The sequence below is a fragment of the Lutra lutra genome, chromosome 1 (genome assembly GCF_902655055.1).
Source record: "Lutra lutra chromosome 1, mLutLut1.2, whole genome shotgun sequence".
NCBI lineage: Eukaryota > Metazoa > Chordata > Mammalia > Carnivora > Mustelidae > Lutra > Lutra lutra.
In genome coordinates this window covers 207,198,599-207,223,763 of record NC_062278.1, presented here as the reverse complement: position 1 = coordinate 207,223,763, position 25,165 = coordinate 207,198,599, and the positions used below count along the sequence as shown (strand labels likewise).

The following is a 25,165-nucleotide window of genomic DNA, read 5'->3' as shown; positions in this document are numbered from 1 at the left end:
TGATGATGAACTTAGAGGAGGAGAGAGAAATTCATGCTTATCTTCTGTTCCTTGACACTTCCCCTTCCCAAAAACCATTTGCAGTTTCTGGGCTTTCTTGCTGTTGTGTTACTTTGTCACTTGGGACAATAATGGAAATAATTTGTATTCTTTTTATTACGGAAGCATGACCAGAGCACGTAGGAATGTATAGCTGGGTTCTTTCTGTGGGTATCATATTAGTCCAGATCAATGTTTTTAACCAAAATTGAAGATGTAAAATCCTAGAACACAGTGATCTATTTTAGTAGGTCACAGGAAGCATGAAAACCATAGAAACCACAATCAACCAAAGCATCTGTGTTGAAAAAAAAAAGGCAAGAATTTATCTTCTAAAGGTGTCAGCTGAACAAATCCATCACAAATCAGTAAGGGAGTTACACGGAGAGTCATCACTGTAATCTGAGGCTGTTGATAAACATTTCCTGTCTTCTCACCTTGGCAGCAACTCTTTCCAGCTACACTCTTCCCCATGTTTTCATTTAGCTAAATATCGGCATCTGTGCAAGGCGAGAGAGGTTCTCAGAACAAACCCACCTTTCAGTGTCAATGATCTAACCCGCAACTCGCTACTGACCTTCAGAGTACAGATAAACAAGAATCTTAACCTTCTCATGGCTGGTGTTGGTCTGGTTCTTCCCTCTTCATTCAGGGAGTGTGAACTGTTTTTATTTTATTGGTTTATAGAACAGTGTCCCCTAGTCCCTGCCCAAGGTCACCTTAAGGTGACCACAGCCATGATAGGAGGCTGATCTATTCATATGGGAAGCTGCTGACACACTTTCCCCCAAGCCTGCTCAAAAGGCTGCACCTATCTTCCACACGGAGAATTTCAGAACTCGTCAACCCAGTGCCAACAGGTGAATATGATGCTCTCAAACTCCCGGAAAAGCATCGTTCCTAATTCTCTCCATATGCATAAAGAATCCTAAGGTGTACTTACCCTGGTTCCCAATTTTTAAACTATCTGCATGGACCAGGTAAGAACAGAGTGACCAAAAAAAAGTTTGACGTGATAGCTGAGTGATTATTAGTCATGCTCCCCGAGATCTACTCTGATTTCCAGGAAGCTGACACCTACAGGCTACATCACCTGTACCCTCACAGCTCCCTTTTTCTGTTGGGTCAGGCACCTGCAGGAGGTCAGGGGACTTCTGCTCCTGCTCTTCTCCTGCCCTGCAGAAGTTGTAGCAGCAGCTGTATCTATCTACCTTCAGCTCTCAACAGGGCTCAGGTGATATTTATGGTTTGACCCTTGAAGCATAGGGGAACAGTTCCCACTAATCTTTGGACACTTCACCCACCTGCTGATTCTTTTAACCCTGCCTACCCTTCTGTACAGACACTCAGCCTTACACTGTGTCTTCAAAACAGGTAGCCAAGTGTGCCATCTGTCCCCTGTGCCAGAAATAAACCAGACATTCAAATCCTGGCTCTGCCACCCCTTATCTCTGTGCCTCTGTGTTTATAAAAATCACAGGGCTGGAGTCAGTGATGTTTAGTGTGAAGACGGAAAATAACAAGCGCAAAATACGAGGGTCTTGACTATTAAAGTCTCAGAAAGACCCTTCAGATCCCCACTCAGAAATCACATTAGGAGACACCTGGGGAACTTTTTATGTTCCTGATCAAGCAAGAAGCTATCTTCTAAGGAGAAACCTGAGGCCCTTCTTGCTTCACACAAAAACCAGGTCTTATGCAGGATACATGGCTACAGCAAATAGAAATCCAGGAAGAACCCCTGGATTGCACTGAGAATTTTATTGTTGTTGTTGTTAGCTACTATTAGCTATCTATTGAGTGCCTACTTCATACCAGATGCTGTACTAGCTGCTTTGTATCCATTTCAACCACAGACCCCAGAGGCCTTATTATTCTTATGTTACAGCTGGAGAAATCAAAGCTTAGAAAATTGCCAAGGCTACAGCATAAGGATCCTCACCCCAGCTCTGCTGAATTCCAGAAGTTGTCTGGAGCCAACTCAGATGGCTCAATTTTCCCTGCGGGACCTGAGGAATATTCCTAAGTATAGATGCCTCAATTGCAGGATTTGTGCTGTTAGTGGTGATTTATATTTTCCTTTTCTTTTTTTATTGTGGTAAAATAAATATAACGTGTATTATGTTCATAAAACATAAAATCTTACCATTTTAACTATTTTTCAGTTTACAATTCAATGGCATTGAACACATTTGAAATGTTGCCATCCAGGGTGCCTGGGTGGCTCAGAGGGTTAAGCCTCTACCTTTGGCTCAGATCATCATCTCAGGGTACTGGGATCAAGCCCCACATCAGGCTCTCTGCTCAGTAGGAAGCCTGCTTCCCCCCTCCCCCCGCCCGCCGCCGCCTGCCTCTCTGCCTAGTTGTGATCGTTATCTCTGTCAAATAAATGAATAAAGTCTTAAAAAATATATTTTTAAAAAAAAAAAAATGTTGCCACCCATATCACTACCCACCTCCAGAACTCATCTCATCTTGTAAAACTGAAACTCTGCACCCATTAGCACTAACTCCCTATTAATCCCTCACCCCAGCCCTTGGAAGCCACCATTCTATTTTCTGTCTCTATGATTTTAACTAAGTATCTCATGTAAGTGGAATCATCCAGTCTTTTGTGACTGGCTTATGTCACCCAGCATAATGTCCTCAAAGACCTTCTGTGTTGTAACAGATGTCAGAATCTCCTTCCTAAGACTGAATAATATCCCATTGCATGCATATATCACATTTTTCTCATTCATTCTGTGGGTAGACAGTTGGATTTTTTCCATGTTTAAGCTATTGTGACTAATAATATGGCTATGGACGTGGGTATATAAATATCTCTTCAAGACTCTGCTTTCAGTTCTTTTGAGTATGCAACCCGAGTAGAATTGTTGGATCACATAATAATTCTATTTTTATGTTTTGGGGGATCCACCATACTGTTGTGCACAGCAACTCTGCCATTTTACATTTCCACAAGAGCACACAAGAATTTCAGTGTCTCCACATCCTCATCAACAGTTGTTAATTTTTGCTTTTTTGAGAAGTTGTCTATCTAGTTTCTATAGAGCCTCTCCCGAAAAATGTCCTAGAAACCTAGAAAAATGTCCTAGAAGAATGTGTGTGCTATTACTCTTGGGTAGAATATCCTATATCTGACTGCCACATCCAGGTGGCTTATTGTGTTCTTGAAACCCTCTGCTTCCTTATTTATCTTTCATCTGGTTGTTCTATTCGTTATTGAGAATGTGGTTTTGAAATCTCCAACTATTATTGTGCAACTGTCTGTTTCCCCCCTTCAGTCCTGTCAGTTTTTGCTTCATATATTTTGATGATCTGTCACTAGGTGTAAATGTTTGCAATTGTTGTATCTTCTGGCTGTATTGAGCCATTTATTAATAAGTAATATCTGTCTTTGTGTCTTGTAAACTTTTTCGACTTAAAGTCTATTTTGTCTGATCTTAGTATAGTCATCTCTTTTGTTTCACATCTTTTAGTTAATATTTTCTCCATCCTTTCACTTTCAATATATTTGTGTGTTTGGATCAAAAATTAGTCTTTTGTTGATAACATATAGTTAGAACATATTTTGTTTTGTTATTCATTCTACTATTCTCTATCTTTTGATTGGAGAATTTAATGCATTTACATTTAAAGTAATTACTGATAACAAGGGACTTAATTCTGTCATTTTGCCATTTTTTTTCCTATATGCATACTTATGGTTTTTTTGTCCCTCGTTTTCTGCACTACTGTCTTCTTGTGTGTGTGTGTGTGTGTTGTAATAAAATGCTTAAATTCACTTTTATTTCCTTTTGTGTCTGTTCTAAAGCTATTTTCTTTGTGGTTACCATGGGGGGGGGTAGCATAATTAGAACATTTTAATTTCAATTTATACCAGCTTAATATCACACAGCTTAACAACACACAAAACTCTGATCTTGTATGGCTCACCTCTTTTGGTTGTTGGTGTTGCAGAAGTACTTTTATATATCATGTGTCAAGACGAGGTTGTGGGGGATGGGTAGCGGCTACTGTGTCAAAACCTGAAATTGACCAAAGTTAACTGCGATTGATCTTCCAAGCCTCCTCTTAACAGTTGCAGGCCTTCAGTAGATTCCAGAATAGTTAGATCAGACAGATTCTGTCAGGGCAGTTGTCTGGGTGGGGAGAGAGATTTCTGGTGCTTCCTATGCCACCATCCTCCCTGAATCTCCTTGGTGTTTTCTTTTAGAAAAACTTCTTTCTGGGGAGTGGAACCTATAATAACTGAGGCCCTTCTTGCTAAGGACATCTCATACAAGAGACCATTTTGCATTCCCTTTTAGTAAACATCACAAAAAAAAAAAAAAAGAAGAAGAAGAAGAAGAAAAAGAAAAATTCCAATTAGATCCCAATTCCATAATGTCAACAGTGTGCATGGTCATAAAACTCATTCTGTTTTCTCCACCATCACCAACAGCTCTGCTGTTAGCATTTATCCTCTGGAAAATGGAGTTCTGTTGTGCTCATTTCATGCAAATTATCACTGGCAGAAGAGAGAAGATTGCCAGATATAGAGACCCACAAGATAAAGAAGCCCAGAGTCGTTAGATAGAGGAGCAGATGTACAGGGTTTGCCTGACTCACACTCATGGTTGCATAAGTAAGATTTCAAAATTAATATTACTCTGGAGACCTCAACCTAGTGTACAATGTTCCTGGCTGGAAAAGAAGAACTATATCATTCTTTTTTTTTTTTTTTTCAAATCTTTACCATTACTTGCTGTTTTATCTCCGCCTTCCTCTTCTGCAGGAAATATTATTTCCTACTTCTGCACACCAAGTTTCTACCTCCAGATCTGTTTGGTTCAGTTGCTGAGAAGCCTGACCCTCCTGTGCCACTTGGGAGAAGCCATTTGCCGGTGAGTTGTGGGTGTTTTTTCCATTCCTTTATGAATCATGGGCTCAAAGCATCCCAACACTGGAGATGCAGGGCCTGGGAGCATCCTGAAGGTTGCATAGCTTAGTACCTTGGGGGATGGTGTTGGAGAAGAAAAGTCTGGAGGGTGGTGTCTGCACCATAAATGTTGAAGAGACCCAGGTGGCAGTGAACAAGTGCAGAGCAGGGTAAGACCACCCCACGGGGCTCACGTGAGAGGACAGAGTACTAAAGAAGACAGTCACAAAGTGTAAGGACTCTCAGGCTTCTCTCAGCTGCTGCTCCTCTCACTCCACCCCTCCCAGCCCCCTAGGGCTTTAAAGAGCTGGAACTTTCTATCCCAAATATTGCCCCTCCCCCTTCACAGTCTGTATACATGATGGTTCAAGCCCTGAACCAAATTGGGCCTCTTGCCTCACTTCAGGAGCCCACAGGGGCTGAAGTGAGGAATCTCTTTTTCTGAGTGGCAACTTTTAATCAATTCAGGATGTGTCCTGACACTTGAAAGTGACACCTCACAAGCATCTGCTGTGCCAGGAGCTAGGTGTGCAGGAGTGACTGGGGAGAAGTCGTGGAGGAGGAGGTGGCTGGTAGTTGAGAAGCCAGTGCAAGTAAACAGCAATGTGGAGAGAACACACGGTGGAAGTGGTCAGGGCAATTGGCCCCCTCGAGCCCTACCCTTTCCCCACCCCACCCAACCCCCGATCTGAATCACCAGAGGGTCTGAGCGTGCATTTCTGACTGACAGACTTCTTGTGTGATCCAAAGCCCAGCATTTGAGAAACACCGGTCCAGTCCACACTTCCCAATCCAGATGAGGAGGCCAGTCCTGTGGCTGGTTACAGAACAGCCCCAAGGGTGTGCTGCACATAAGGGGCTCTGTGCAAGGATCCCCAGTATCTTAGTTTTTATACGGGTCTCCCACTGGATTACCCCAGAGCTAGTCCACAGTGGGCCATTGTGTTTTCTGGCACCTTGCAGCCTGCTAGATCTCTGTCACTCACTTACAGAAATGATATTTATTTAGCAGGATTTAAGTGCCAGATCGGGCTCTGGGGCACCAAGATACTTCATTGCAAGACAAAGTTCTTGACCCTTGTGGAGCTTATTTGGGTGTGTGTGTTCACATGTACACATGCTCACACTTCTGCATGTGTATGTGGGACATGCTCATGGAGGTGAATGTGTGGCATGTAAGTCTACATGCCAAAGAAGTGCAAGGCTCCATGCCTACCTAGAAAATCATTACCTATTCCATGTCCACCTCTGCTCTCCCAGCCTGGAGATAGGAGCTCCTGGGGTCTTTCGTCACAGAATAGCCCCAGGTTCAAAATCCAGCTCCGCTATTACCTGTTTTGTGAATTTAGTAAAGTCTTTTAACTTGCCCATGCTTAAATTTTGAATTTCTTCACTTGTAAGATATAAAAATACTTGCTCACAAAAGCTTTGCAAATATTAAACTAATTCATGCACAGTATTTAACGCAGCACCTGAAGCTTAAGGAGCATTCAATTAATGATCATAGATGTAATTCTTGAGGTGGGTACATTCTCCTCCCCATCCCCCGGGAGCTTGATTAGAAGTCTTCTTTAGTGGCAGCAGATTTCCGAGACTCTGGCTTAGTGAAATGCAAGGTCTATGAAATGTATGGATCATAAGAGAAATTGAAGAATAAGGTGTGTACAAAGATAAAAACCAATTCACAGTTACTACCAGGAAAAGAAAAACAAAAAAAAATTCTTGAGAATCAAGTCTAATGATGTTAGATGTTATACTCAGTATAAAGACTTTCATGAATTTCTTCAATTAACATTTATTGGTGCCTCCTTTAGCCAGATGCTATATTGTCAGAGCTGGAAACAGAAACATGATCTGGACTTCAAGGGGCGAACGGCGTGTGGGAGATCGTGTGATAAGGGCTTGTTTAGAGGCATATGTTATGAGGTGATGGGAGTGATTTGTTAGCAGAGGAGGTTTGGCTTCACAGAGAAGGGGAGTTTGAGCAAGAAGTACTGGCAGAAGACTAGGAATTCACCAGACGTTCTAGGCAGAGGGCAAGCTTATGCAAAACCACTGAAGCAGGTAAATTTGCAGGGAAATGGATGGAAGACGGATGGGGTGGGAGCACAGGACCTGGGGTTTGAGAAGTGAGCATAGAAAAGACTGATGAGGGGCGTCTGGGTGGCTCAGTGGGTTAAGCATCTGCCTTGGGCTCAGGTCATGATCCCAGAGTCCTGCGATCGAGCCCCGCATCAGGCTCCCTGCTCAGCGGGAAGTCCGTTTCTCCCTCTCCCTCTGCCGGCTGCTCTGCCTACTTGTGTGCTCTCTCTGTGTGTGTCAAATAAATAAAATAAAATCTTTTTTAAAAAAAAAAGGAAAGAAAGAAAGAAAGACAGAAAAGACTGACGAATGGTCTGAGCATTGCCTTTGAGGTCCCACCACCTACAATGTGTAGGACTGCGGTTTTCAGTTGAGAAGCACACGATCCCATTGCTAGCCTTGGGGAAGACAGGTTGAAAGGGAGCATGGTCAGGAATAATCTGCAAGCAAGGCAAGACCACAACAATGATGGAAATAGGGACGGTCTAAGCCAAGACAGTGCAGCTGATCGAGGTGCAGAGGAGCTGAGCCTGGAGGTGTTTATGAGGTAGAATTCACATGACAATGATAAGGACAGTAGTATAGAACAGAGTTCAGCTCACTGTAAGTGCTCAGTAAATGCTGGTTGAATAGGTAAACCCATGGGGAGCCATGCAGGAGGCAATGGGAAATTCAGCTCTGAGACATAGAGGTTGAAAGGTGGTAAGGTAGAGGTTGAAAGACGTAGAGGTTGAAAGACGTAGAGGTAGAAGGCAGAGCATCGGGATGCGTTGGCATTCAGGGCGCCTAAAACCCGAGATTAGACAACACAACTCAGCAAGAACTTGGGGTCGAGAATAAACAGGTGGCAGGAAAAGACATGGCAGCCAAGGATCCTGCCTGGGGGTTCTCCCAGGGTGGGCAGGGGAAGGAGACACCAACGAAGCAAGTGGATAAGGAGGCACGAGGTAGGCACGCACCTCCCAGAAGGCAAATGAGTTTTAAACGGGAGAACTTAGCAGAAGGATCCAACACTCATCGAGGATGAAGCTGAAGCAGAGCCGGGGCATTTGGTAGTTGGGTTGTCATGGCAACCTCACCCAGGAAGCTTTGGCGGGGAGGTGGAGGCAGAGAGTTGAGAGCTAGTTAGAAGGCGTTTGGCTGCAAGTAACAGAACATGGAACTCACAGTAGCTTAAAAACAAGGGCTTATTACTTTTCAAATCACAAGAAATTAGAAAATGCGTTGAGCAGTTCATAAGCAGTTCAAGGTTGGGCTTATGACTTGGTGGCGTTGGGACTCTGCCTGGTTTTGCTCCATTCTGAATCTTTCATTCAGGGTCCCAAACACCAAGCCTTCACAAGACAGGCTCCAGAAGTGGAGGGTGCAGGCCCGGGTTTCTGCTGCATCTCTCTTGGTGGGGGAAAAGCATTCTCAGAGGCCTGCTTGCAGAATGCCCTTCCTCGTCGCCTTCCGGGAATGGGTCACCGGCCCACATGCTCCCCAACCCCTCCACCACCTCACCTGCAGAAGAGGCAGAGGGGCACAGGGAACTGTACCATGAGAGTCCGGTCCTCTGGGAAGGCCCAGGGTGTTGAGAAACGGCTGGTGGGGAGACAGCTAGCGTCTGCTCCCAGGAATAAAGGGAAGTGATCAGCCAGCATAGGAGCTTTCCAGGACACAGTTGCAAAGCAGAGACAAAGACCAGGCCATCACTGATCCAGAGCGAGGATCTTTTTAAGCGTAGGGACTGCAGGGTTACGTGGCATGCTATCATTTTGTTCTCTGATTACAGCACGGAGAAAGATGGATGACAATGGCACATTTGCCCAGGCCGGCTACAGCGCGCAGCCCACGTCGCATTCTCTGTTTACATCCAATATCCAGGCCAGCAATGAAGAACCCACCACCAATTATGACTATGATTACAGCTTGCCCTGTCTGAAGGACAATGTGAGACAGACTGTAGTTGGGCTCCTGCCTCCGCTCTACTCGCTGGTGTTCATCTTTGGTTTCGTGGGCAACATGCTGGTTGTCCTCATCCTCATCAACTGCAAAAGGCTGAAGAGCATGACTGACATCTACCTGCTCAATCTGGCCATCTCCGACCTGCTCTTCCTTCTCACTATCCCGTTCTGGGCCTACTATGCCGTGCACGGGTGGCTCTTGGGGGAGGTGATGTGTAAGTCATTTACCGGGCTGTATCACGTTGGGTATTTTGGAGGAAACTTCTTCATCATCCTCTTGACCATCGACAGGTACCTGGCGATCGTCCACGCTGTGTTTGCATTAAAGGCCAGGACGGTCACCTTTGGGGTGTTGACAAGTGGAGTCACCTGGGCGGTGGCCGTCTTCGCTGCTCTCCCCGGGATCGTCTTCGGGGGACTGGAAAAGGAGCATAATATTACCTTGTGCAGCTCTCAATTTCCAAAAGCATGGAAGAATTTCCATACAATCATGAGGAGCCTCTTGGGCCTGGTCCTGCCCTTGCTCGTCATGGTCATCTGCTACTCGGCCATCCTCAAGACCCTGCTTCGGTGCCGAAATGAAAAGAAGAGGCACAAAGCAGTGAAGCTCATTTTTGTGATCATGATTGTTTACTTTCTTTTCTGGGCTCCCAACAACATCGTGCTTCTCCTGAGCACCTTCCAGGAATCCTTTAATGTGAGCAACTGTCAGAGCACCAGTCAGCTGGACCAAATCATGCAGGTGACGGAGACCCTTGGGATGACGCACTGTTGTGTCAACCCCATCATCTATGCCTTCGTGGGAGAGAAGTTCAGAAGGTACCTCTCCGTGTTCTTCCGAAAGCACATCGCCAAACACCTCTGCAAACAGTGCCCAGTCTTCTATGGGGAGCCCGCGGATCGAGTGAGTTCCACATACACACCTTCCACGGGGGAACAGGAGGTCTCAGTTGGCTTGTAGAGGAGTAGCAGCTTGCTTCTTGTTTTTGATGGGGGACGGCAATCGGTTTATGATAATAAAGCCTCAAAGGTCTGTTGAAGAAGGGAGGCCTGTGAGCTTCTGAGGTGAGTGCCCAGGAACCTCAGGGTCATGGGCACCAAGACAGACTTTGTCCCTCCCTGGGTAGCCAACTCACACTCAGGGGATAGTCCAGAACAACTGTGGGTAGAGACCAGGACTTCTCCAATGAGCTCCTCCCAGTTCCTGAAAAATGCCACATCTGGAAAATACTTATGCACTTCTCCCAGCCTTCACCTTCGCTTCAGTAGCTCTGCAATGCTATCCCTTTGGACAGGGGCTCAGCTGGAGGGGGGAGGGGGGCGAGTGGGCACAGTGGATGGCGTGAGGGGGCGTGGGGTCAGGGCTAAGTGCCAGGAGGTGGTAGGTGTAGGCATGACTGAGCCTGGGTGAGGAGGAAAGGAAGGTCTTCGTTGGTCCAGCCAGATAGTTGTGCTACCCCCAGCCCTGCCTCCCACTGATATTAACCTGGAAGGCCCCACCGGCTCAGGGAGAGCTTGGGAACCCCAAGAACCCTCTGAGAGCTTCTTTTGGGTCCGATCACCTCTCCCGTGTAAGTACATGACACATTTTTACTAATTTGCCATCTATCCATGACAACCACGCAGCCTGCACTGGAAATCTCTTAAATATTATGCCCCACTGTTCACGTGTGTTGTAAGCCACATTCCCGCTATGTAAAAACGCATGAACATGTCTGTTTATATAGTCTGTGTCGTCTATAATGAGATGAAAAATAAAAACCCTCGTTCGGTCTGGGCAGGGAAAGGAAAGTTTTGCAGGTAGGGATAGGGAGAAGGCATGAAGATGTATGACCCTGCATCAGGAAGGCAGGAGCAAGAGCTTGGGAGACCGTGTAAGCCCCTCCCCCCCGGCCCCCCCACCCTGCCACCCACTGCCCCGCCCCCACAGTGATGTTTCCAGAATCAACTAGGAGGAAAGACCAGGAAGGATATGTCAGAACCTGTAGAGGCCTCAAGTCTTTGGATCTGATTGTGCTTATCTTCTTGTTACCTGTCCCTGCTGCCCTGGCCCCACCTGCTCCCCCTTCAACCCCCAGATGTCATCATATCACTCTTGCCCAAAAGATTGCCCTTCCCCAGAACCAGCTCATGGAGGTCCAGGAGAGTAGCCTTGGGGAGTAGAAAACGGTGCAGCCAGAACTCCTCCGTGTGCTCAGGAGATGGGGAGCAACCGGTGGGAGTCCTGGGGTGTGTCTCCAGGACAGAGAAGGGGCCGGGAGACATGACAGAGGCCCTTGCCTTAGAAGTCTTACCCCAGCCTGTGAATCTTGGGATCTAACCGGCCAGATTGGGTCAACCTACACAAGGAAGACTCTAGAAGGATTGGGAGAAAGTGTACCTTCCAGCTCCTCATTTTTGGGTCCAGGCATAGAGTTCGCATATGTAAAAATAACAATAATAATAAAGTAAAAAGAAAAGTAAAGCTGGAACTGTAACTTGCAAATGGGGCAGAATATCATTTTAAGAGTTGCCTAGTAGGTCAATCCTGAAAATACTGTATTAGTCACAGAGAGAATTCTGGTTTTGAGCTTAGATCATTGGAGCCTGTGGTATGTTTGGGAGGCTACCAATTCAGCATGAACAGTTGTTGATCGGGGAGTCCGGGGTCTGGGCTATGGGCTTACGAGCTCATGGTGATGTAACGTCTAACTCCTACCATTTCAATCACAGCACACACCCCACAGGCAGCATCTCAACTGGGTCTTTATTCTCACAGCCTTGCAGCCACAAATCCCATATCATTATGAAGTCTAGGAAGTCATGGGTTTGATCGTGTTCAAATCCTTCCGTGCTCTGCAAATGTCATTCATGTTCCAACTGTCCGGTTTGGAGTGGGAACTCCTAAGTCACCCTGGCCCCTAATCGAATTTTTAAACCCAATTTACAAAGGAGAGGAGTTGGCTCACTTAAGTCAGCAAAGATTTTTATCTTGGGCGAGCCAAGAATGTGCACACGTGTGACCCAGTGCATTTCTGATCTGGCACAAGCAGGAAACACAGGGTTTCTGGAACCTGGCAGCTCAGGAGCTCTAAGTGACAACGTTTTCCTTTCCTGGTTCATGGCCAAGAAGGTTTCAGAAAGAAGTGCGTGTGTTTGGGGTGGGGAGAGCAAGCTTTGCCTTCCGATATTTGTAGTATCCTCATGAATACATGAAATTTGGTTTGGATGATGAAATGTAAATATTGGGGATTTTTTTATTAACATATCATGTATTATTAGCCCCAGGGGTACAGGTCTGTGAATCGCCAGGTTTACACACTTCACAGCACTCACCATACCACATACCCTCCCCAATGCCCATAACCCCACCCCCCTCTCCACACCCCCCTCCCCCCCCCCCAGCAACCCTCAGTTTGTTTTGTGAGATTAAGAGTTTCTTATGGGGGCGCCTGGGTGGCTCAGTGGGTTAAGCCGCTGCCTTCGGCTCAGGTCATGATCTCAGGTCCCTGGGATCGAGTCCCGCATTGGGCTCTCTGCCTGCTTCCCTCTCTCTCTCTGCCTGCCTCTCCGTCTACTTGTGATCTTTCTCTGTCAAATAAATAAATAAAATCTTTAAAAAAAAAAGAGTTTCTTATGGTTTGTCTCCCTCCTGATCCCATCGTGAGTCATTTATTCCTTTCCCACCCCCCAACCCTCCCCGCCACGTTGCCTCTCAACTTCCTCATATCAGGGAGACCATAAATATTGACTTTTTAAGCTATGATTTGGAAAAAGAATTAATGCTCTAACTACATTGCTGTTTGAAAAACTATCTGATTAGCAACTCCCTGTTTTCTCCTCCCCTCCCCAACCCAGCCTCTGGCAATCACCATTCTACTCTTTTCATCCATGATTCTGACTATTTTAGGTACCTCATGTAAGGAGAACCATGTAGCATTTGTCCTTCTATGTCCCCAAGGCTCACCCATGGTTTTGCATATGGCAGGAACTCCTTTGTGTAAGGGCGAATGAAATATTCCATTGCATGTACACACCGCCTTTTCTTTATATGTTTATTGATGTGCATATAATTTCAGTTGTGCAAGATGAGAAGTTCCAAACATCTGCTTATAACATTGTACCTGTTGATACAATACTGTATTGTACATTTTAAAAATCTGCTAAGGGGGTGGGGGGGTAGATGGTATGTTTAGGGTTCTAAACATAATAATAATTTTTTTAAAAAAGCCTGCCCGCTTTGTTATTCTGTGGTGTGGTAGATTGTCTTACTCTTTGCCACTTTTCACTCCTTCCCACACACGCCTGTCCTTGTGGTGTGACTTATGACTTAGAGTGTTAGGTGCCCCCCTTCCATCCACGGGAGGCTCGACCATGAAAAGTGAGCAGAAGTGCCACCTGGTTCCACCACACAGAGTGACAGAAGTGGTTGGGCTGAGCCTCTGGCTCTCCCTGCTCGGCCACTGGAAGGTCCCTCCCAGGCCACAGCAGGTGCCATGCCATGCGAGCAAGAAGACACAGAGAACAGAGCCAGACCCCAGCCACACACAGGAGCCACACGTCATAGGAACAAGAAGTCCACACTTGCTGTTTTAAGTCACTGAGCTGTGGCAGATGTTTACCAAGAAGCACAAAGGCTAATTAGTACATCTAAAATTCGGGAAAGTATCCGTTTCTTATTCCATCATGGAATTCAATGCAGCAAACCCCCTTGAGGATCTACCGTGCACCAGTCCGGAGTAGGTACATGAAGATAGGGTGTGTTAATTCCCATGGTCTGAGAGCCCTTTAAGTGGAGGGACTGGGGAGGGGAAGAAGGGTAGAGAATGGGGTGTTTGTGAATCAGCAGGCACTGTACAGAGCACAGAAGTAGAGCTATATGTGAAATGTTCTGAGAGCCCAGAGGAGAGAGTCACCAACTCAATGATAGTCCCACAACATGGAAGTCATAGATACAGTAGAATTTTATTGCCACCAAAGAAACCACTACTTAAAAGCTGCTGACTCTCTCCATTTCTAGATGTGGAAACCCAGTCTTCTTTATCCCAAGAAGAACGTTTGAGTGGGCTATTTGAGTCAAGCAGCTGCCAGGGAAGGTCATCGTTCCCAGGGATGGGTGTCTTAAGACCTCTGGTGGAATTGGGGACTTGGCAGAGGGCCCACCCCGTGTCGTCCTCCATGACGCTCTGCCGCCTCCTGGGAGTGAGCCACCCAGACCCATCCTTCTCTGCTTTGCCTTCTTCTCATTATTAAGATTTCCTTAACAAAATGAAATGGCTTCAGGGTTGATTAGTCAGCAGCAGTAAGGGCCACCAAGAGCCACCAAGAGGAAGCTTGTCAGAGAGAAGAGGCCTCTGGGCTGGTAAGCTGACCTCTGTGAATTTAGGGGAGGGCTGGCCCTGGGTCTAGTGAGTGCCTGAGATTGGAAATGTCTTGGGCAGGTGTCACTTTGACACTATGTTTGTGATCTCACATCCTTGGGACCTCCTTGCTGCCTCACTGCTATGTCCCATCTCCACCATCTCCTCTCTCCAATCCCCTCTTCTCCTGCTCAGCTGACCTGCTATCTAGAAGATCCCCCACCCAGGAAGGAGGTGTCAGCCTCCCCTTCTTGCAAGCTCCCATTCCTCACATGGTTTTCTCAGAATCCCCGCCCTTGGCTTTGAGGAGAGAACCCCTCCCTTTCACCTCCCCATCAAGCCCACCCATTTCTACAACCTTTCCTGCTCAAATCTGTCTCCTTGCAGGACAAGGGTGTGATGAGTTGGCATGGCAACCAGGGGCACAGAGCTGATTCTGTCAGTCTAGGAAGCCCCCTAGGAAGATGTGTGACCCCAGGTGTCAGTGGTTTTCCTTAGAACTGTAAGGTACTTAACACCTCTCTGCCCTCAGCCTCAGGCCATAACTGCCAGTTCTGGGGCAACAGGAAAAGTCCTGTATGATATCCTGTTTTGCATACAGCTGAAGACAGAGGTGCAGGTGTGATCCAATCTAAAGTCACAGTGGGCCTATTACATACCTTCATCAGTGCACTACACTGTATGAGCACCATGTCTGGGCACTGACTCGAAAAAAATACCCAAAATTCATAAAGCAAACTTCCCAGCTGAGTTAAAGGGTTGCCACCACATCTGGACATATCTGCTAAGCAAGGAGGTAGAAAGTCTGCAAGTGTCCATGTGGTGTGATGATTTGCACAGGGCATGGGAAATGTGGTGCAGGCACTGGGAAGGGGGTCATTCTGGGAAGGACCAGAAGGACAGAGACATCAGAGGTTGAGAGGACAGTGTAATGACCCCCAGCCCCACTCACCACGAAGTGTATCTGGGACCAAAGGTGAAGCAGTGTTGGGAGTCATGGGACCCTAGCATCATTGCTAAGACACACAGGTGGTAGGGAAGGATTTTTCCTCTTTCTTTGAAAACTATGGGGATTCTTGGACTTTCTTGGTGAAGGTGGCTTTGGGGACACTGGAAACATCCTCCTTGGTGGGGATATCAGGGCACTGGCAGCCACACTAAGAACAGGTGGTCCATAATAGCGATGGATGGAAAGAGCCTGAACGTCTAATAATGGAACTCTGGCAAATATGGTTATGGCATTATACTGAACAAAAGAAGCCAGACACAGAAGAGGATAGCATCTATGTTTCCATTTATATGAATTTAAAGGAGAGGCAGGTGATGGTCCATGGTAACCAAAGTCAAGTGGCCCTTAAAGTGACCCAAAGTCAAGTGGGTGTGGTGCAAGGGCACTTTCTGGGGTGTTAGGATGATGCTGTATCATCTCGGTTGGGGAGGGGTGGTTATGTGGGTATATACATGTCAAAACTTGACAAAGTTGTGCACCTAGGACTAGCGGATTTTGCTGCATCTAAATTAGACTGCCATAAAAAGAAAGAGGAAGGGAGGCAGGGAGAGAGGAAGGGAGGGAGGAAGGGAGGAAGGGAGGAAGGGAGGAAGGAACTATGTGTGTGTGAGCTGTTGTGTGGCAGGTGACAGGAGCTGGGCTTATAAGGCTGACCCTCTGAACCCAAGGAGAGGAACCTGCGTTTCCCTAGCCCCTGGCAGTTGCTCAGCATCTAGAGTGAAGAGTTGCATGGGGCAGCGGGAGCAGAGCCGTCCACCCAACCTGGATTCAATGCCTGGACACCAACTATTTCAAAGGCCGGCCAACTCCCCGAAAGGAGGGCGCACTCAAGATGCCCTCCATTATGAGCATCAAGTCCAGAGTGACAAACAGGTCAAAGGATCATTTCTCATGGGAAGTCTGAATGTCATCCCCAGGAGAACAAGAGCCTTGCAAACAGGGCCAAAGAGAATCCGAGACCATGAAACTCAGTCACGGTATGACAGACAGAAATGTTTCCTTGATGGGGCGCCTGGGTGGCTCAGTGGGTTAAGCCGCTGCCTTCGGCTCAGGTCATGATCTCAGAGTCCTGGGATCGAGCCCCGCATCGGGCTCTCTGCTCGGCAGGGAGCCTGCTTCCTCCTCTCTCTCTGCCTGCCTCTCTGCCTACTTGTGATCTCTCTGTCAAATAAATAAATAAAATCTTTAAAAAAAAAAAAAAAAGAAATGTTTCCTTGATTCAAGGCTGAAGAAGTTCCTGTGGGTCCTCACTTCCTTGTAACTCCTTGGGATGGAGCCTCACCCCGAGAGGTGACCTGAATCCCTCTCTGAACCCAGAAATCTGAAAGCCATGACACCCACTAAGCTGGGCTTCCATGTTCTATGAATCCTCCCCCTGTTTTCCCCTCCAAATGTGTATTGTCCAAACCAGTGTGGCCATAGAGTCATCCGGTATTCAATGGGGGAGCTGCCTTCGGGACCCCCAGGGTCTAGCATGTCATTCCCCAGATGATGATATGGAAGCTCAGAGAGAGGAAGTATCTTGCCAAGGGCACACTGGTGGGGTGGGGTGGGAGTGGGGACTCCAAGCCTGTACCACTACTCCATACTGCCCTCCGGGGGCGAGCACCCGTCACAGCCTCCGCCGCCTGGATGACGGACACGCAGAACTTCACAGGGAGAAGCCCCAGCTCGGGTGGTGACAGTAATGCAACATTACAGAAATGTAACATTTATCCAGGAGCAGCTGAGAGTTCTACACACACACACACACACACACACACACACGTTACCAGCCGTGAACACAAGGCTGCTCTTCGGAGGACCAAGACTATTGATGCCTCCTGCTTTCTGCAAAATTTTATATTGATCTATTTGCTACCCATTTTGTGAACCCATATTTTCGTAAAATATAAGGCCTCGTTACATAGCCCATGGAGGGCCAATATCTGCGAAGCACCCCATTCTTGTTATATCATTTGATCTTGACCACATAGCCCATGGAGGGCCAATATCTGCGAAGCACCCCATTCTTGTTATATCATTTGATCTTGACCACAAATAGGTTTGTGATTTGGGGTTTGGTTTTTTCCCCCATTTTACAGATAAGGCTTGGGGACTTTCAAAATCTTGTTCAGAGCCAAGTGACAAACGATGAAGCTTGGGACTTACCCCTGGAGTATGTCTGCAGAGGCAGGTTCTTAATCATTGCCTCCTGACTTGCACACACAGGATGAACTTGAAGAATTTTTTTTTTCATGATTCACTGTCCTGGTTACAATTACCAATTGCTGGGCTCTGTTGTAACACAAGAGCATGGCCCTGGGTGCGTGGTTACTGATTGCTGGGCTATCTCTGTGCTTTTATGGCTGTCCCAGCCATCACCTCCTTCTAGTCTATTCTCCAAGCACCAGTCCCTAGCTTCATGACCCTGCTTCACCCCTGGCTTCACCCCTAGGCCGCTGAGACTCTGCTCTAGACAAGGGCCCCGGGAGCAAATTTCATTAAAATGTTATCAAATAAACTCTCCCTAGGAAAGGATCACAGAATGAGTAGGTAGGAGTTTGATGTTTCCCGTGTGGATATTATGTGCTAAATTCTGGGTGCGGCTGCCTCGTGTGCCCCTCCCCACAAACCCATTATTCAGCCCATTGCACGGATCGGAAAGCAGAGGGTAGGGCGGGGCTTCAAGCTCCGGAGGTCTGGCTGCGGAGGTCATGTGCTTAGCCCTGTGTGAGGCTGCCTCCACAGGTCTGGGGTCTCCGCCCTTTCTTAGACCACAAGCTGAAGCTTCTGATTCTATAGTGGAGGAAGTGGAAGACCCCAGAGAACGCTCTTGAGGCTCAGGGTGCTGTCCCCTGTGTGTTCAGCTCCCGAAGTCAACAGTTGAGGTTTTCAGATAAGTAACCAACCACCAAGAAAGCTCTCTGTGACTGCATATGGGATTGTCATATACTCCTGAACCTGACCCTAGGTGACCAATTATTGCTCATTTTATGTGGACAACTTCTCAGAGCCGCAGATAGACTGTGTCCTTGGAGGCAGGATCTCTGCTGTCTATGTATCTGGCAGAGTGCAGGCAGTCATGAACGCTTGCTGGTTTGAGGGCTGCCACGTAGTAACTAGGTGGAGGAGATTCCTAATGACGAACCCCAGGACATACCCAAACCCAAGGAAGATGGGCAACAGGTTTAGCTCACAGATGAATCCACAAGTAAAGCCCATTAGACAATCAGTTGTTTTCATTTCCAGAGAAAAATAGTACAGGGTGTGGATGGGGGTGAGGTGGGAAAAGCACAGGGGACGGGGGAAATGGGTAATGGGGACCACGGGATTCATGGGAAGCATTCCCCCCTCAATTTCAAGTTGGCTTCAGTGGCTTTGATTGAGGACAAATAGTAAGAGAATCAGAATCTCTCCCATTTTCGCCTTGCCATGGATAAGCCCTGTGGTCTTCTACAGATAAATCATGGGCCTCCGAAGCAGCAATTTCTTTCGGGAAAATGAGGGATTTTGACTCCATAAACGCGAATGTTCTTCTAGTTCTAATATCCTTCAATCCTATTTTCTAACAGTTTCTGTGTAGTTGGATGAACAGAAAACAAAAGACGTAAGTGTAATCCGCGAAACCCATGAATAAGCGCTCAGGCCAGACATCTAGACTGCAACCTATTTCAAGTTCAGCTGAAAAAGAAGAACTGTTCTCTGATTTTTTTTTCTTTTTTTTCTCCCAGGCAATATACTTATTCACTAAACTCCGCCTCCCCCCTTTCACTAGAAACTGTGCATTTCCTACTTTTATGCTGCCTATATGTTTGATTTGCACAGCTCAGCTGGTCAGAGGAGCTGAGACATCCGTCCCCCTACGAGAACCCTCTTGGTAAGTCACCTTTCAGTCACTTTGCCTGTTAGTTAGCTCTGCTTCTGTGATGAGTAAAAGGGCTTAGAGGAAACCCATTAGACAAACACCAGGTGCTCCTAGAGCTATCTTGAAACATAATCTTTGAGAGAAGAAAAGAGTTAGAATTTAGAATGAGTTTCAGATTGTGATAATATCGAAGATACAAAACACGATTGTGAATGAAAGATTGTAAGGGATCAATACTAGAAAGAAAGGAAGGAAGAATGAAAGAGAAAAAAAAAAGGAAAGAAGCTTCACCTTTCAAAAGAAAGCTTTTCAAAAGAGGTGATTCTTGGCCAGAATCTTGGCCCAGATTATAGATTATAATCGGGTAAGAGGAACTGAAAATCCCCTCCCCCTCCCCGGGATGGGATGCCCTCTGAATGTGTTTCCAAACAGAAATTGTATCTAAGTCTAACTCTTCTGTTTGTTTTTCGCCCCCCAAAAAGGGAAGGTAAACATTGTCCAATTAATGTCATATTACAAATATCAAATTAAGTTTCCCTTTAATAATCAGTTCCACAGCACATTTAGTGTAACAATTTTTGTTCTGGCTCAGAATTTAAGGGGAACATTTCTGTGTGCTCCTCCCACTGCCTAATCTGAGATCCAGGAGGTTTAAGACCCATATGGATTAAAGAAATTTCTCAATGAAGCAATGGAACTGAAATTGACCAGGCAAGGCAATGTGAGAGCAAAAGTGAGAATAGGAGTCTAGATTTTACAGCTGGCTGCTAGCTCCCATGACCTTCTCAGGGGACTCGGGCTTCAGCCCATCTCGTGCTGACTGTATTGCAACACCAACCTGGCGATGCCAAGTTCTAGTTCTCTCACCAAGAAGCGAGAGACCAGGGTAGCTGGTGGATAAGAGCACAGGCTGCCTGCCTTCCAAGTCAGTTGTTTCCTAGCTGTGTGTCTTTGTGCAAGTTACTCAGCCTCTCTGTGCTTTGAGGTTCTCATCAGCAACATGGGGCAATAACATGACCTGACTCCTACGGTGACCTTGAGGATTAAACGAATGAATGGGTGCGAAGTTCAGAACAGCGCTGGCCCACAGAGTGCCCTGGGGAGCCGTTCATGGTTACTAGCACTCTGTGAATGCTCTATGTAAGCTCATCCTCTGGGGAACGGCAGCTACAGCACAGTAGATCGTCAGACAGTGTGAGACGGCACCCGAGTCAGTTTCTTGAAATTGTGATCAAAGCTGCCTTCTCTCCACATGGCCACGGGGCACCAGATCTTATTTGGTTAGATGACGGTTTTGTGAATTTCCCGGGGAGTCATGCTCTCCGTCTAGCGAGCAGAGACACCAGCGGCAAGCCTTCCCTTTCCTGCAAAAGTCCTTTGTTTTGGCCACAAAAGGGAACTCAGTTAAATGTGGAAATCGAGGCACCAATGTTGAAAGCCTGTGGAGGTCTAAGACAGTTTGTGCTCATGGTGGACCGCTCAGAACATTCTAGGGCTGAATAAAGGAGCACTTTTTCTTAATTCCCAGGGTCGAGCAAAATGAATGACTCCACGCCGACTCCATACTATGACATTGATTACGGGATGTCAGAGCCCTGTCAGAAGACCGACGTGAGACAAATCGCAGCCAGACTTCTTCCTCCGCTCTACTCTCTGGTGTTCATCTTTGGTTTCGTGGGTAACATGCTGGTCGTCCTCATCCTCATCAACTGCAAAAGACTGAAGAGCATGACTGACATCTACCTGCTCAATCTGGCCATCTCCGACCTGCTCTTCCTTCTCACCATCCCCTTCTGGGCCCACTACGCCGCGGACCAGTGGGTCTTTGGAAATAGGCTGTGTCAGATTTTGACAGGGCTCTACTACGTAGGCTTCTACACGGGCATCTTCTTCATCATCCTCCTGACCATTGACAGGTACCTGGCGATCGTCCACGCCGTGTTTGCCGTAAAGGCCAGGACAGTCACCTTTGGGGTGGTGACGAGCGGGGTCACCTGGGTGGTGGCCGTGTTCGCCTCTCTTCCCGGGATCATCTTCACCAGATCCCAGAAGGAGAGGTCTCGCCTGACCTGCAGCCCTCATTTCCCACCCACTCATTACCATTTCTGGAAGAACTTCCTGACGTTAAAGATGACCATCTTGGGTCTGGTCCTGCCCCTGCTCGTCATGGTCATCTGCTACTCGGCCATCCTCAAGACCCTGCTTCGGTGCCGAAACGAAAAGAAGAGGCACAAGGCGGTGAGGCTCATTTTCGTGATCGTGATTGTTTACTTTCTTTTCTGGGCTCCCTACAACATCGTGCTTCTCCTGAGCACCTTCCAGGAGTCCTTCGGCCTGAATAATTGCAGCAGCTCCAACAGGCTGGACCAAGCCATGCAGGTGACGGAGACCCTTGGGATGACACACTGTTGCATCAACCCCATCATCTACGCCTTCGTGGGGGAGAAGTTCAGAAACTACCTCTTAAAGTTCTTCCGAAAGCACATCGCCAGACACTTCTGCAAACACTGCCCCGTCTTCCTGGGAGACGTGTCCGACAGGGCAAGCTCGGTTTACACTCGATCCACCGGGGAGCAGGAGATCTCTGTCGGCTTATGACCTGGACTTGTCTTTGTACACAGCCTGGGGGTGGGAGTGGTTCTTTTGAAAAGGAAGGTGCTGTCATAGAAGGGCTACGATTCATCCATCCATCTGGCATCTCTTTTAAGTACATTGGATCATTGGAAGCCGTCACTTCCGGAGAGCCAAATCGATATATGCTGATGACAGCGACCTTCCCATCTCCGCTCTACACACATCAACTCATTGGCACACTCTCCCTTCACTGCGGAAGTTCATTATTTAAAAAAAAAAAAATCATTGGAGAATTGCTGATTCTTGACTGTGGTTAACCTGAACAGGAACACCAAAATTAATCAAGAAACGTATTGGATAGTTTCTCACCTGCCGGAGGCAAGAGGGGCAGATTGCAAACGTGCTTAAAGCAGGTCCTTGTCATGATCGGTTAAGAAAGGACGTCTTCCAAGTGTGATCTGCCCTCCAAGGTGTGGTTGGTAAGATCCACAGATGTTCAGGACCAGGTGAGAACGGGGAGAGCATCTTCAGTGAGAAGGAGATCCTCTGCTGGGAGTGGGGAGGGAAAGTGAGTTCCAAGCTACAGACCCCAGACCTGAGGAGTGGCTCGGCGGCAATGGGAAGCTTGGCGTGGGCTGGGAAAGGCAGGGTGAGCCCGGACCGTGGAGAGTGTACACAGCACCAGTTGTCAAAGCCAGAGCAAGGAGGGCCCTGGCCACTGTTGCAGTGAGCTCATTGCATGGCCAAAGGATGTTCTGGAAAAGTGAGCATTTAAGGCAGGGAGGTCAATGACACGCAGGCGAGGTGAGGGGACATCTGTGTAGGTCCAGGCACCAGGGATGGGAAGCAGAGAGTATTTTCACAGCATGTAGGCTGAGAGTCAGGAGAACTTAGGATGGATTTGGGTTGGAGGTAAGAGGCAGAGGGAAGACATACAGAACCTCCAGGCATCAAGCATGCAGACTGGAGAGATGCCCTAAGGAAGACTTCAAGCATGGGAAGGGGATGAGGTTTGGGTCAAAAGCAGGAGGGGCTTGTGGAAGAGGAAGAGTCTGGTTTCGTGACCTTAAACACAGCCCTCTGTAGACAAAACCTGGGCTGTCTCTCCGTGGCTGCTCCTGCCCTGACAGCTGTCCTTCCCAGCCCAGTTTCAACAACGGGGCATCTCCAGGAGGCTTGGAAACACTTGACTTAGGAACACCTGAGCTTGAGGTCCAGGAACACAGGAACATTCAGGTGAGGACTGATTACATAGTTAATGAACCTATCAAGAAGAGCTTTCTAAGCACTGAGCTAAGAGACCCTGGGCCAGGGAGGGGAGCCCGAATGAGTACATCTCTGCCCTCCCGGGGCATACCACAGCTTCAACATTGTCTCCTGGATTCACCTCTCCATAGGCAGAGGGCAGAAGGGACAGATTCATTTGAAAACAGCCCGCCTCCAGCTTGATCAGCCACAGAAAGCACCACTTCCGGACCTTTGTGTTTCAGGCTGAGTGTGGCAACTTTAGACGCTCCTTCCAGCCAACTTCTCCATTGTCCCCAAACACTAAAGGATCTTTTCATGTCAGAGAGACAGTCATGACTGTTCTGAGCTGCAACTTTTATTATTTTGTACCTGCCTGAGATAGTTTTGGATCTGGGAAATGGCTGAGACCATTTGGGAGGGATGAGGCGATGGAACGTAAAGGAGTAAGAGTCACTCAAGGGTAAAGGTGTCAGAATAGTAAGAGGTGCTACGGATTTTTCTCAAGCTCTGAAAGACGAAACTTGAGAGCATGGGTGGCAACCGGGAAGCACCCAGAGACACTCTGAAGGTTGCTTCAAGGGCATCAGTATCCTATGACCCTAGCCTCTGGGTCAACTCAAAGACATTCTGTATCTTGGTGTATGTGTATGTATATATCCTACATATCTGAGAATCTTGTGTCTATGGAAAGTTACAAATTGCTTGTAAGAAAATCCTTACCCAATAAAAGCCGCCCTCTAAAATGACTGATCGTACTCTTGTTATCTCAGTCAAGGGAAGCCTAGCTTACAAAACTTTGAAAGTAGTTGGTTTGGGAAAATTCCATAGGTACACACACACAGAGAATTACACTTCTTTCTAAATATCTGTAGACGTTGCCCCCCTCCCTGAGTCAGATTGCCAGAATAATGTGTTTGAAACTACAGCCTCTCAGGGTTGTGTTTCTGGGCAATGGACACTGGAAACCTTTTAAACTTCTAATTTAATTCTACTACAAGAGCCAAAGACCTGATGCATTTTTAAAACCCGGAAAATCGATGTGTGTTTAAGCCCATGCCAGCTGTCTGTGTTTGACGGTGAAGAAGGCCTAAGGTCACAGGCTGGTCATTTCTGTCATCCTAAGTTGCAGACACAAGAGGACTGAGGACAGCTCCTCCTGAACTTGCTTTTCTTTCATTTCAAATCCCTTCCAAACACTGTAATGTTTGTAATCGCAGTGGGGACAGTTGTGTCACTGACATTTGGATTTCTGGGCATGTGTCTCTTATCAACAGAGAGGACAGGTGCTCCGGGAAGAGGTGATGGGTCCGGGTCATACCCACGGTTTGGGGCCGGCTGGTTTTCAGGTTCTCACCTTCCAGAACAGGTCACCATCCTCCCTGGAGGTCCGTGGAATGAGCGGAAGACAAGGACAGCCAGAGCTGGCTCGTACGATGGCTTTTCCCTAACAACCTTCCACCCGTGAGTCGAAAGAAGGCATGATCCAAGGAAGGGCGGAAGGGGGCTGAGGCCAAGCAGAGGAAGGGTCTACGGCACCCGCCCATCGTCCCCGCACTTTTCCCTTGGTGGGGCACTCTGTGGCACAGCCCTCCTCTGCCTCAGCCCTGAGACAGACAAACGAAGTTTGGACTTATTGGGACCTTTGGGGTCTGACTTCACTCACCATGTCCTGAGCAAAGGTACCCTACCCCCAGCCCAGAGGCCTCTGTCATGGAAGGGGTTACATATGTGCTATGGATAAAGTCAAAGTAAAGTGAACATCCCCAGCAGGGAGGAAAAAATGTGCAAATTCGTAAGTTAGGATTCTGCTCACGCTTGTATTTCAAGTTCTAGTTTAAACACCTGCAACATTAGGGACATCTGGGTGGCTCAGTGGGTGAAGTGTCTGCCTTCAGCTCAGGTCATGATCCCAGGGTCCCGGGATCAAGCCCTGCATTGGGCTCCTTGCTCAGTGGGGAGTCTGCTTCTCCCTCTGCCTGCTGCTCCCCCTGCTTGTGTTCTCTAATTCCGGCAAATAAATAAATAAAATCTTCTTTAAAAAAATAAAAACACCTGCAATACAACTACAGTGCATTGGCCTCGCCACTGTTATGATGAAATCAAGCTATTTTTCTACATATGGTGCCATATTTCTTATTTGCCTTCAGTCTTCCAGAA

The 25,165-nt window shown here is 47.3% G+C and overlaps 1 protein-coding gene across 4 annotated transcripts; it reads left to right on the top strand.

Moving 5' to 3' along the window:
* Positions 1-4,765: 4,765 nt before the first annotated feature.
* Positions 4,766-23,754, top strand: LOC125081230 (C-C chemokine receptor type 5). 4 transcript variants are annotated; one of them, XM_047695782.1, is made up of 3 exons: positions 4,801-4,928; positions 8,820-9,049; positions 20,870-23,754. In XM_047695782.1, the coding sequence occupies exons 2-3, from the start codon at positions 8,831-8,833 to the stop codon at positions 21,782-21,784; spliced, it is 1,134 nt and encodes a 377-aa protein (XP_047551738.1). In that variant the 5' UTR covers positions 4,801-4,928; positions 8,820-8,830; the 3' UTR covers positions 21,785-23,754. The 4 variants fall into 4 exon arrangements, with proteins under 4 accessions (XP_047551751.1, XP_047551738.1, XP_047551747.1 ...); XM_047695791.1 differs by lacking the exon at positions 4,801-4,928 and adding an exon at positions 6,944-7,027; XM_047695801.1 differs by lacking the exons at positions 4,801-4,928; positions 8,820-9,049 and adding exons at positions 14,252-14,332; positions 19,053-19,198 and having other exon boundaries at positions 20,715-23,754.
* The last annotated feature ends 1,411 nt before the right edge of the window (positions 23,755-25,165 follow it).

Coding starts and splice junctions, on each gene's coding strand:
- LOC125081230 (XM_047695782.1), top strand. CDS start 8,831: ATGGATGACAATGGCACATTTGCCCAGGCCGGCTACAGCGCGCAGCCC. Junction 9,050..20,869: donor TCTTTGGTTTCGTGGGCAAC/ATGCTGGTTGTC, acceptor TTCGTGGGTAAC/ATGCTGGTCGTCCTCATCCT.